The sequence below is a fragment of the Jaculus jaculus genome, chromosome 2, assembly GCF_020740685.1.
Source record: "Jaculus jaculus isolate mJacJac1 chromosome 2, mJacJac1.mat.Y.cur, whole genome shotgun sequence".
NCBI lineage: Eukaryota > Metazoa > Chordata > Mammalia > Rodentia > Dipodidae > Jaculus > Jaculus jaculus.
This window is the reverse complement of record NC_059103.1, coordinates 57,007,777-57,020,104: the sequence shown is the minus strand read 5'-3', so window position 1 is coordinate 57,020,104 and position 12,328 is coordinate 57,007,777. Positions and strand designations below refer to the sequence as shown.

Below are 12,328 nucleotides of genomic sequence, written 5' to 3'. Positions count from 1 at the left end.
TCAGCGAGGATTGCCTTCTAGGACAGTAATTCCTGTCTTGCTGACTTTTCATTACTGTGCTGATATAAGGCTAGGTACATGCTTTAAAAAGGCTTGTTTTGGCTGGCAGTGCTGGCGTACACCTTTAACCCCAGGCAGAGGTAGGAGGATGGCCATGAGTTTGGGACCACCTTGAGACTACATAGTGAATTCCAAGTCAGCCTGGGTTGGAGCAATACCCTACCAAAAAAAGAAAAAAGGCTTGTTTTGGCTCTCAGTTCTGGTCTGAGGTCAAGGGCCTGCCTCTGGTGATGACTTTGCTAGCAGAATTCTGAGGTAGTGCAGGTCTTCCAATGGTGACAGACAAGGACATAGCCACCAGTACTCAGGTATGACCTTCACCCTGATGACCCCATCTAATCTTAGCCACCTCCCTCCTCTCCACACCACAGTCATATTAAATTCCCACCATCCTCTGACCTCATGAGGGATTCAATGTCAGCATAGGAACCTTGGGGAGTGCACACGCAGCCACACTTGAACAATGGCTCTCCCCAATCATCTATTTCCAGGCATCTATTGCTGGGCTATAGAACTTTTCAGTGAGAATGTGTTGAGACCCTCAGGTCCTTCTCCCAATGCAGCACAGAAACGTGATTTCTGCTCAGCTGGCCCAGGTCCTTAGTAAAGAAGCCTTTAGACTCAGTTCAGTTAGACCAACTGATGAACTCACTTGGGGCAGGAATGCATCCCTGCTCTGGAGGGAATAGGAGCTGAAGACTCTACTCAGACCTGGGACAATTCATCCCTGTAGAAGGAATTGGCCCCAATCCCATGGGGACAGTCTGGTGGGGGTGGGAGTGGGGGTATCTGAGCAGAGTGGAGACTCTATGCACTCCTCAGGAAGGACCTGAGCTGTTCCCTCCTGCAGCCCCCATTCCCTGAGTGAGAATTCCAGTTGGGGGGGGGGGAAGCACAGTGCTTCCACTTTTAAGCTGTTGTGAGTAGTGCTGCAATAAACGCATATGTGCATCTATCTTTGTGGGACAATGACTGAGATTGCTTTGGGTGTATGCAGAGCAGTGGTAAAGCTGGGTCATGTGGAAGTTCTAGTTTTAGCTTTTCAAGATACTGCCACAGTGACTTCTATAGGGTCTACACCAGTTTATGCCCAGGGAGTGGAACCTTTAGGAGCTGGGCCTAACGGGGTATCTTCAGGACATTGGGACAGGTCTTTGAAGAGGACAGTGGCATCTCAGCCCCTTCCTGGTCTCTGCTCTTCCTGTTCGTTCCAGCCACGAGATGAGGAGATGTGTTCCACCATGGCAGAACGTGACGTGCTGCCTCACCACGTGGACAGAAACCTTCAAAACAATGAGCCCAAACTAAGCTTTTCTCTTGGTAACTTTATTACCTTTGGCATCACTTACAGTAAGGGAAAGCTGAAAAACACAAAGTGCAAGAAGGGGAAATGAAAGCTAGGGAGCCACGTTCAGGGTAACCCGGAAAACAAGATGGCTGCGGTGAAAACAGTGTTCCAAAGGTTTGTAACTATGCATAACAGGTAAATCTAGTTTTAATGCAAACTCCCGTAGAGGAAGAAAGGGCTAGATCAGAGTAAGACAGTAGCATTTATTCATCCATGCTTTACAGCACCTGGAACACAGCATGAGGTTTGAAGCTATTTGGAATGAACACGGAAGTGCTATGAAGGATCTGTGCCATTTCACACCTATCAGGGCCACTCAGGGTGCATGAGTCTCTGGGCCTTTGCTATTCACGCCCCCATGAAATGCCGAAGACACATTTGCAATGCATCTAGGGAAGCACTCACGCTGCATAGGACAGATGTGTGGAAGGAGAGTTACTGTAACAAAGGAGGGTTGACAGATCACCTCGCCTGCTTTCCAAGTTCAGACTTCAGCTTGCACCATGTCTTTTCCTAGGCAGCTGAGGACTGCACTTTCCCATGCCAACTCTGAAGCAGTCAAGGTTCCTTCTCACACAGGAGGACTCGTGACCCACAGGGAGGTTCCTGAGGGAGAGAGAAGTCAAGGTAAGCACAGTGCCAGGAGCCCAGGTTGAGAGATGCTCCCTCACCCCATACCCAGCTCCCCCCTACCCCTACCAGTGCTAATCAGGCTGGTGATGACTGAGTGGAAACTCAAAGACCCCCCCCGCCCCCCCGCCCCCTGCATCTAGCCAAACAAAGCTCTCATTGCCCTCAGGGAGCGCTCTGTTGTTCTCATGTTGCAGATTCACTCTGCTCTGCAGGGAGCCCTGGGCCTCTGCTCACCCCAAGGACTATGGGGCTCTGCCTAGCACCAAGTTTGGGGGGAGGAGACCGTAATTCCAGACAGGCTCCTCCATGGAGAAATGACTTTTTGGTTAAAATTTAAATTTTTTATTGGCAAATAATTGAATATATTGTGTTATAAACCTGATGTTTTGATACATGCTTACATTATAGATAGCTACACCAAGTTTATTAACTTATCTGCTACCTTGCACACTTAGTTTCTTTGTAGTGAGAAGGCTTAATAATCTAGGCTCTCAACAATGCATAAACACCCAACATTGCCATCAGCTTTAGTCACAATCTGGGCCATAGCACTCTGGGACTCAGACTTTGCTCAGCTGAGGTTTTGTCCTCTGACCAACATCTCCTGAGACTCACCTACCCCCATTTTCTGCTCTCTGCTTCCATGAACTCAAGTCAAACCTATATATGTGACGTTTAAATGTGATATCACTTGGGATGTCAAGGTAATGTAAAGGAAATTTAGAATAATTTTTTCTCACTAGTTATTAACTATTCTTTCTCTGTACTACTTTTAAATTGTCTGTACTTTTTTTCTAAGTAGTCTCAACTTTTGAGAAATTATCATTCTCTTATAAATACAAGCATGCAGAAAGAAGGTGCAGAATGGAAAATGGGCACTAAGAGCTGCTATGGGAGCAGCTGATGGTTGATCTTAGTGACATCCTGGGGCTTAGGGAGACTTGCTTATGGTGCTGTTAACAGCACCAGTGTGAACCCACCTGCTCCACCTCACTTGCAGTCAGCCTGTGCGGTGAAGTCCCTGGATCTTTACTCTTCTTGCATCCTGGCTGGACAGTCACTCTTGTATCTCTCTCAGTGATTGGTAGTGTAGATTTCCTATCAGCGTGTGTCCTGTGGAGAAACATATATCAGATCACTGGTGTCAGAGCTTATAGGACCCCACCAGCACCTGTGAACATGTTGGACACTGGTCTGGAACCAGTGGCCACCATCACTGGACTTGAGTCAGGAAAGTCCCTCAAAGGACTGCAGAGAATCGACACTTACGTGTCGATTGCTGGAAGGGTATAATTCTAGAAGGTCAGTGTGACCTGTGGTTTCAATCAGTGTCAGAACAGAAGTGTTAAGAGGGGCTCTGGGGTTCAATGGCTAGAAATGTCTTTGTAACACATCAAAGCTGCACCAATCACACGGTGCAGCCTGACCCTACCTTACTTAATTTATCATGATTTTGTTATTATTATTATTGTTATTATTATTTTGAGGTAGGGTCTCGCTCTTGCACAGGCTGACCTGAAATTCACTATGTAGTCTCAGGGTGACCTAGAACTCATGGTGATTCTCCTACCTCTGCCTCCCAAGTGCTGGGATTAAAGATGTGCACCACCATGCCCAGCTTGTTATTATTATTTTTAATTTAATTTAATTTATTTAATTGAGAGAGAAAGAAAGATTTAAAAAGGCATATGAGAGAGAAAGAGATAGGAAATGGGTGCTCTAAGGCCTATAGCCTCTGCAAATGAACTCCAGACACATGTGACACCTTGTGCATCTGGCTTATGTGGGTCTTGGGAAACTGAACCTGAGTTCTTTGGCTTTGCAGGCAAGCACTTTAACCACTAAGCAATCTCTCCAGCCCTATCATGCTTTTTTTTTTTTTAGTACTTTTAAATTTTTATATTATATTTTTATAATACGCAGTATGTAAACAGCACATGTTGGCACATCCTTACTCTCATCCCTGCCCCCCCTCCAAAGAGACTCTCCTTGTTGGGGATGCTGATTAGCCCCATGGGGATTATGAGTTGTGCATTGTGGGGGTAACCATCAGTAATGGGGAAGACGCAATGTCTCTGTGCATAAGGTCCCAACTTGTGGCTCTAACAATCTTTCTGCCCCTTTCCTGTGTGAAATTACCTTCTTCATAATTAGTTATTTTTTACCTTAAAGGATTAATGTTATACTGAGTCTCTTGCTCTTTACCTACAAAGTATTCTCACAGTAACCCAGACAGCTCATTAAATGTGTCATTTAGGTGTTCGTTATTTCATTTGTTCACCTATTCATGCACATCCACAAGTCTGCTCTTCCATCTGGTCACCTACCACATATTCTTTTTAATTATCAGAGAAATGCATTCATCAAATGACAATGCCTATGGAGGGAAATTAAGTTGTAAAACAGAAGCCCACTCTTCACTACCATATTCTTTTCATTGTTGCAGCTGTAGGCTTACAAGCTGACCCCAGAACCTCACTCAGGTTGTAGGGTTAGGGCATGAGAATTAGGGTCACAATCCAGCCTCAGCCAGCACCTGCTCCGTGTGATGGACAGAAGACACAGTGAAAGAGAGGCAGAAAGTTTCCCAGCCCCAGCTCAGATCCCTGGCTCACTATCACCTCTGAGTCTGAAAGGACTTGCTAATTCTCTCACTTGCTGCCCCTGTTAGTGTTTTTAGAAGCTACTTCATTGTCATATGATGGAAAAAAAATATAAACTCATGAGTCCAAGTAAAAAAATCTATAGCTGGCCCAGATGGCCCTCACTGTGACAGGAAGGTCATATAGCTCAGCAGTTGAAGAAGCAGAGCACAGATCGGATCCTATGGACCATGACTATGAAGGAGGTGACAATGGTGGGTGATAGGTGAGTGTGTTCTGATTATTTATAAACTACTCCTGTAAGATTGTAAAGAATATGTAAAGAAGTTCTTTTCTAGATCAAGTGGTGAACGTGTCTCTTGTGTGTGTGTGTGTGTGTGTGTGTGTGTGTGTGTGGTGTATGCACTTATGTGGTGTATATGCCTATGTCTCTGTGTGTTCACATGTGTATGGGTACATGTGTGTGTAGCTGCATGTGCACTGTCTGTGTGGGTGTGCAAGGAGGCCAGAGGTTGATGAGGTGTCTTTTCCACTCTTCATTTTACTTTTGTTGAGACAGAGTCTCTCAATTGAACCCAGAGCTCATTTTTTGGCCAGCTTAGCCAGCCTAGCCAGCCAGTTTACCCCAGGGATCCCCCGTGTCTGCCACCCAAGTGCTGGGATTGAGGAGGGCCTCCATACCTGCCTGGCATTTACATGGGTTCTGGGGATCCAAGTGGAGCTCCTCACACCTGCATGGAGAGCACTTTACCCACTAAGGCAACTCTCTCTCCCTACACATATCTTAAGGTGCCAAAAAGTCAACAAACATAGTGCTCTTAAATGCACAGTCTCATAAATTACTGGGAAGATGAGAAGCATGCTATAGAAACACCAAGAGCCTTGGACTTAGGCCTTGACACTCTGAGGATGTTGTGGGAGTCGTGTGAAGAGAAGAAGGGAGTGCCGAGCTCTGAAGGCCAGGGTACAGCTGGCCGCAGCCTGGGGATGGCTGTCTGGAAAGAGATGTGTCTGGCTCCACAAAATGGATGTGTTGCGTGGAATTGCACCTGATGGTCTGAGGAGAACTCAGAGGTGGAGGTCCAAGTCTCATTGAGACACTGTAGGTGTCCATGGGGTGTGGGTGTGGTCATGGTGGGTACAGCCTGAATCACAGTGACTTCTTGCAGTTTATGTTGTTACTTGCCTTAATCATTTTTTATTTAAAAACAAATAATTGTATATCAGAAAACAAAAGATGGCTCTTCCTTGTTAAAGGTGAGAAGCAGTAGAGAGAGAGAAAGAGAGAGAGAGAGAGAGAGAGACAGAGAGAGAGAGCAGGACAAGGCTCCTTCAGGGAGCTGGAAAGAACCAGCCCACCAGCAGCAGCCACAGCCAGGGGCTTATGCAAGGACATCGGATGCAGCAGGCACCTCAGACTGCTCTGAGCATTTCAACATCAGTGAACCTTTTCCACTTATGTGTGTGCTTGCATGCATGCATGTTCATATGTGTGTGAGTATATGGGGGAGATACATGTGTGCATATGAGTGTTGGGGACAACCTTGAGTGCTTCTTTTTTGGAGGCTGGTCACTGGTGGCCTGTAGTTCACCAATTAGCCTCATGAGCAAACTCCAAGGTTTCTCGTGTCTCCCCCTCCCAGCACTGGGATTACAGGTACGCACCACCACACCGGCATTTTCACATGAGTCCTGGGGGTTGTCATGTCCTCATGCTGAACAATCTACTGATACCCACCTACATGACTGAACTATCTACTCCAGCCAAGCAGTGACATTTTTCACTTGAGGTTCACCCCTCAGTTTCTGTGCCTGAGGACAGGAAGGACATGAAGGGTAAGTCTCATGACAAGTGGGCTGCTTTCTTTGAGGACCTTGGTAAGGAGCCTGCCTCCCATGACAGCATGCTTCCAGCCACCAAAGCCTCTGGTACATTCATCCTGGTGATTCTTCTGGGATGGTTCAGTTCTGTTATCAACTTGATCAGACCAGGAACCCCAAAAACATTACTCTTGAGTGGATCTGTGAGGTTGCTTCCAGGAAGGAGGCGGTCTTTCCTGCAGAGTGGGCAGCCTGATCGATGATGGGCTATAAGTAAGGAAGCTCTGGGAGGAAAGAGCCCCTTCCTCCCACCTAGCTGCCAGTGCCGCTTGCTGGTAAGTGTCTTCACTAATAAGTACATCTGTCCTGTTTAGCTATCTTTCCTAGGCATCAGAAACAAGTTTCCTCAGCCTTCCAATGTGGTGGGAATGGGAATGCATATCTCCTCCCCCACCCCCCTCCCAGCCTGAAGAATTTTTGATTAAGATTAAGAGTCCTACTTCAGCCTCCAACAGTCTGTGGAGGAGTTGTCAGTGGGGGTGGATCTTGTAGTCCAGCCCTAAGGTGTGTTCAGAGCCAGTTTGAGCTCTGGCCATTGGTGCTTGCTGGTTTTTGGGTTTCCTCTTTCTGCTGTGGATCTATGAAGTGAGCAAGCTTTTTCTTCTGTGACAGAACTTCCCCTGGAATCAATAAGCCTGAAATAGACCCTTTCCTCCCATAAGCTGCTTCTGGTCATGTCCTTGTCCCAGAAAGAAGAAAGGAACTGTAACAGAAGCCTCCAGGCCTTCAGTGCCAAATTAGGTCTGCTGAGGCATCCAGCCACTTGGACTGAGCAGCTACCAGGTTCCTTGACTCTCAAGCCTGAAAGCAGGCATTTTTGGACTGTTGTAAGCCAGTTCAATAAAATCTCTTTTAATTACCAAAATTCATTCCATGGCTTCTGCTCCTCTAGAGAATCCTCACTAATATACTCCCCTCATGGCTGGGGCACCCCTGAGTCACGTTAACAAACAGTCATCCCACCCTTACTACCTCAGGCCCTTAGGAACAGTAGCAAGTCTGGTCCACTGTTCAGTGATTGTGATCAGTGATACAGGAGGGAATGGTAAGGCTGCAGATACAGCTCAGTGACAGAGCTTTTGACTGCAGACTAGGAAGCAGCTCCCGGACTGAATATACCCACAGGGCAGAAAACAGTGTCTAGGAGAGACGAGCAGACTGTGGGACTTACCACCTGCAAACCACTGTCCAGGTGAGACCTGCCAAGCCGCTGATGAGGAGTGCGCCTAGCACGATGGAGACCCAGGATGCCTGTGGGAGACTGCCAGAGTCTGCACCGGAGGAGACAGGTCAGTTTCTTTGTAAATCAGCCTTCTTGGGGTTGTAGCAATAAATGTAGAAACAGCCTCAAATTATATTCTATATATGCATGAGGGCTGTCTGCATCGGAAAGGCGTTTTTGACACTTCGCTGAAAGCCTCAGCATAGAAATGTCATTCCCACGAGGCACTGCAGGCCTCAGTTCAGCACCTTGGAATGTCGGGGACATTGTGAGAAGATAACTGGTGTCTGAGGACCCTGTTTTCCCTACTTCACAGAAAGTGGCCAATGGCCATGGTGAGGAGGCTACTCACCTACGCAGGTCCTTCTGTCCTCCCCAAGTACATAGGGGTCTGTGCACACACACTGGAAGCTGCCTTTGCTGTTCTTGCACTTTGCGGAGGGGTGGCAGGGTGGGTGTGTCAGGTCTGCACACTCATTGACATCTGTTGGAACAGTCAGCATTGGGGGAAGAAAGAGACAATAACTCCATTTCCATATGGCTGACCCTTCTCTCTGCCCATCACCAAGACCCACATCCGCCTTAAACAACAGCAGTGACGGCCTCCCCACCTTCTCAGGTGAATGACCACTTTGTTCTCCCTGAGCTCCTGAGATGGAGCATTTCAGTGCCAGCTCCATGGTCTGGCCTCTTCCACCAGCTCCTGTGGCACATGTTGCTGCTGTATGCTTACCTTCTCAGCCACACTGATGCTTCCCCCACTGTCTCCATGACTGAGCTTGCAGGCTCTGCTCCAGTGGTCACTGACCAGGAAGGTTAGCTTGCTTCTCCTGCCTCCCTGTGTGTGAGGACTCTGGCAGCTAGTGTAGGCCCAACTCAGCTCCACTTACTAGACCGACTCCTGCTCACAGCGTTTGCGGGGTACTGTGCCCCTGGATGGTGATGGGCAGCAGACTGCCTCTCCTTATTTCATCCTGGGGCTCTGATTCTGAATTTCACATGGATGCCACAGGGAATCTTCACCAACTGCTGGCCTATGAAAACTTTGTTCCCTCTAAGTTCTGGAGGCCAGAAGTCCAAAATGAAGGTGTTGGTGGTATGCTCCCTTGATGACTTGGGGTGGTAGTGGTATTGGTTTCCTGGTCTTCCCGAATTTCTGGGGCCTACCGCAACTCTGTGTGCTTCTTGACTTGCAGACTCCTTGTTGCATTCTTCTGCCTTCCCCAGCAGTTCTCTATGTGTCTCTTAACCACCTGAGTGACTTCATTTTATTTGGCAGCACTGCAAGGGTCCTGTTACTACTGGGCGTGGTGGTGCACATCTTTAATTATAATGCTTGGGAGGCTGAGGTAGGAGGAGGCTCACCATGAGTTCATGGCCACTCTGAGACTACAGAGAGCATTCCAGGACAGCCTGGACTAGAGTGTGACCCTACCTCAAAAGACCAAAAAATAAAAAAATAATAAAAAGATCCTGTTATCTATGGTCCTGGTGGTTAGGACCTGGACATATTCTTCTGGGAAGTACAGGTCATCTCCACATTGATATGATTTAATTACTGTAAATAGAAGCCAACCAGGGACAAGCACATTCTGAGTCTCCTTGCAGAGGATTGTCCCCAGGGGTGTGGCAAATCCATGCAGGGGAAGATTAGTGCCTTGAGGTGTGAGTTAAGGCTATGCTGGGGGGAGACTGCTGCCCTGAGGTGTGTGATGAACCGATGCTAGGGGAGATTTGTGCTTCCTACAAAGGAAGAAGGCAGACACTTTGGGGCAGGCCTTATCCTCAGACCACTTTTGCAACTTGTCTGAAGGCTGAGGTGCTCTGTGTCTGACAAAATTTCTATATTTTTCAAGAAAATCAATGTGGGGTTGACCTGTGGGAATGATATATAAGAACATAGGAATGAACTATGTTAAAGGACTGTGGGAATATTTATTACAGATTTTACAAATAATTTTTCTTTGATTATTGCTATGAGATGCTAAATTGCTTACTTGTGACTTGTCCTAACATTCGTCTTACAAGTGTGTGATCTTAAAGCAATGCAACTGGGTCTCCTCTGCCTTGGAGTACCATTGGCCCAAGCAACTCAGACAACCAAGATTGACAAATAATGCTTCGAGATGCTGACTGATCTTCAGCTGTGCTCTTTGCCCCATTTCTAGTTACCTGACTGGAATCTCAGCTCAGAGTAAGCAAACATGCATAGGGAGTGCAGACCATAGCCCCGAAGACAACAAGGTCAGTAACTAAGAGCTTATAACCACACTGAACCCTATGGGCTTAGTGTGGTTATATTTGTGATCAGAGTGTGTCTTGGGTCAACAGAGCCCAGCAGGTCATACTTCTAAATCCCTTCCCCTAACAAATGTTTAAGGATTATCCAGAGTCAAAAGTTTTGGCTCATACAATGTATTACTTGTTTATGTATCATTGATTTTTGGCTGTTCTATAAAAGTGCCAATATGCAGAGGAAGCTACAACAAGATCAGAGCAGTGGTGACTGCAGATGCAGTGGGTTTACTAATGGCTTAAACTGAACTTCAAACTTCAGCTTAGTTTCTCCTCAGACTGCTGCTTAAAGGCAGCTATTACACTCCTTGCTATGCCAAGAGTTAGTTTTCTCACGTCTCAGGCTCCGCTCCTCGAAGCAGTTTGCCCACTTCTGGATAGGAAAATTCCAGAAGTTAAATTTTCTCAATTCAGGGCTACACCCCCTAAATAGGCCAGCACAACCGACTGTATCTCGAGATCACCATGAAAACATCTGCCCAGATGTGTATATTCCTCTAGGCAAATCTGTGTGGCTTGCAAATCTTACCTGAAATAAACACAGAAACGCTCAGATACACTCATGTATCACGGCCTATTTATAAGGACTTCTGTAAAAAGCCACACACGGACAGTTTCCATCTGTTGGAACTTAGCTGTAACAGGACTCACCACACCCTCTGGTTTTCCTATGAGTTTAACATGGATGGTTGTTAGTGGGTAAGTGGCATCTGGACAGCAAAGATGGAGCAATGTCTTTGGGTTTTATGTTAAGTATCTAGCAAAGCTCATATCTCTCCTTTGTGTAGCCAAGACATGTAGAGAGGCACATTGGTTGGGGATCAGCTGGACACATGTAAACATCAGTTCACTACAAACTAATAAGTATCTTTTGTCTATTAAAGAATTGTGTTTTTCTTGCAGTTCATTATTTAGATGCTCGTACGGAGGGAAAGTAGCAGTGAAGACAACTGTGCATAAATTCATGTACAGTGAGTGTTTCCTCCACGGGCCTCTGTGAGTTGTTTACATTAAGAATATTATTGTTTAAAAATAAGTGTAGCAATGAAGGAGGAGAAACAGAGTAAGGTAGTTTGGTTCATTTTTACAGGCAGTTAGTTAGAGGTAGAGGCTCAAAGAGGGAACAAGCAGATGCCGTTCTGTTCATGCTGGCACAACTGGAACTTGTGTCTGCTCCTGCCACTTCCAAGACGGTGGCTGGTGACGCTGTCCCAGAAGGAACCCCCCATTTCTTCCTTAGCTCAGCTCCTCTGAGTCAGCCTCCTAAGTCCATGAACCAATCAGATCTTCCGTTCGGGGTCTCTCACCTGAGTCTGATGATGAGGTTCACCCTAATTGGATGTCTGATCTTAGAAAGGAGGTGACCCACAGGGCCCAGCGCTCTCTCTTCCCTGTGACCTCACCTCCCTGACACACATGTAAGTGGGCCTCTTTTCTCAGCTGTGCTGGGAAGGGGAGAGGACTGTTTCTCTGCTGGAGTCTTTCCTTGCTTGCCTTCTACCTATGTCTTGCTTTGGGGTACATTCTCACTGTGATTATATGTATGATTTTTCTTTGATTTTTGAGTCCTTCATTATTTCTTAACCCTCTCTAGTCTTTCATTTGAAAGGGATCTTCTGGGGTCTTATGCTTTGCCTTTCATGCCTGGGTGTGTTGTCTCCTGAGCCCTCTTACCTCTAGAGATTCTCTGTGATGGAGGTTCCCTCTGCATCTGAATTCTCCTCGGGCTTGAGCCTTTCAGCTGGCCTTGTCTCTGGATCTTAATTCCCCCTACAGTAAGCCTCATAAGTTATATAAGCTTAATAACTCATAATTTATCTCTCTCAGACTATGCTATTTTTCAATTCCTTGTTCAAACAGACAACGGCCCAAAAGTTGGGGTTGATAAGCCCTCCTGACCCCTAAAGCTTAACATTAGTAAGACAGAAAACATGGAAATGCTAATAAAGCCAATGGGCTCTCTTGCCCTTCATTCTGTTTCTTCTTGCTGGGGCACTGGTGCTAACAAGCTCTCAGATACCCACATGCTTGCTCCAAGCTTGTGAAGAACTCCATCTGGGTGATACGTGTGAATAGGTGGCACCGCTCTCCAACACATCAGAATAGATTCTCACAGTGCACACCGCTGTGTCACTTGCATTTCTGCTCAGTGACATATTTCGTATGAAGAGATTCCATGTCAGCAGGCTTTTCTAATGCATTTCATGGTGTTCATGCACCAGAGTTTAGACTCCACTTTCAGCACCCACCACAGTAACAGCACTGGGTCTTGTGCTTCAAGCCATT

General features: G+C 46.6%; 1 protein-coding gene across 1 annotated transcript in view; it reads right to left on the bottom strand.

The window, feature by feature from the left end:
• Positions 1-1,626: 1,626 nt before the first annotated feature.
• Tpo (thyroid peroxidase) overlaps positions 1,627-12,328 on the bottom strand; it is a 74,102-nt gene continuing 63,400 nt past the window's right edge. The window contains exons 13-16 of the mRNA XM_045143509.1: positions 8,100-8,231; positions 7,697-7,796; positions 3,022-3,154; positions 1,627-1,635 (exon numbers count right to left, since the gene is read on the bottom strand). Coding sequence (XP_044999444.1) covers positions 1,627-1,635; positions 3,022-3,154; positions 7,697-7,796; positions 8,100-8,231 — 374 coding nt within the window. The remainder of the gene's footprint in view (positions 1,636-3,021; positions 3,155-7,696; positions 7,797-8,099; positions 8,232-12,328) is intronic.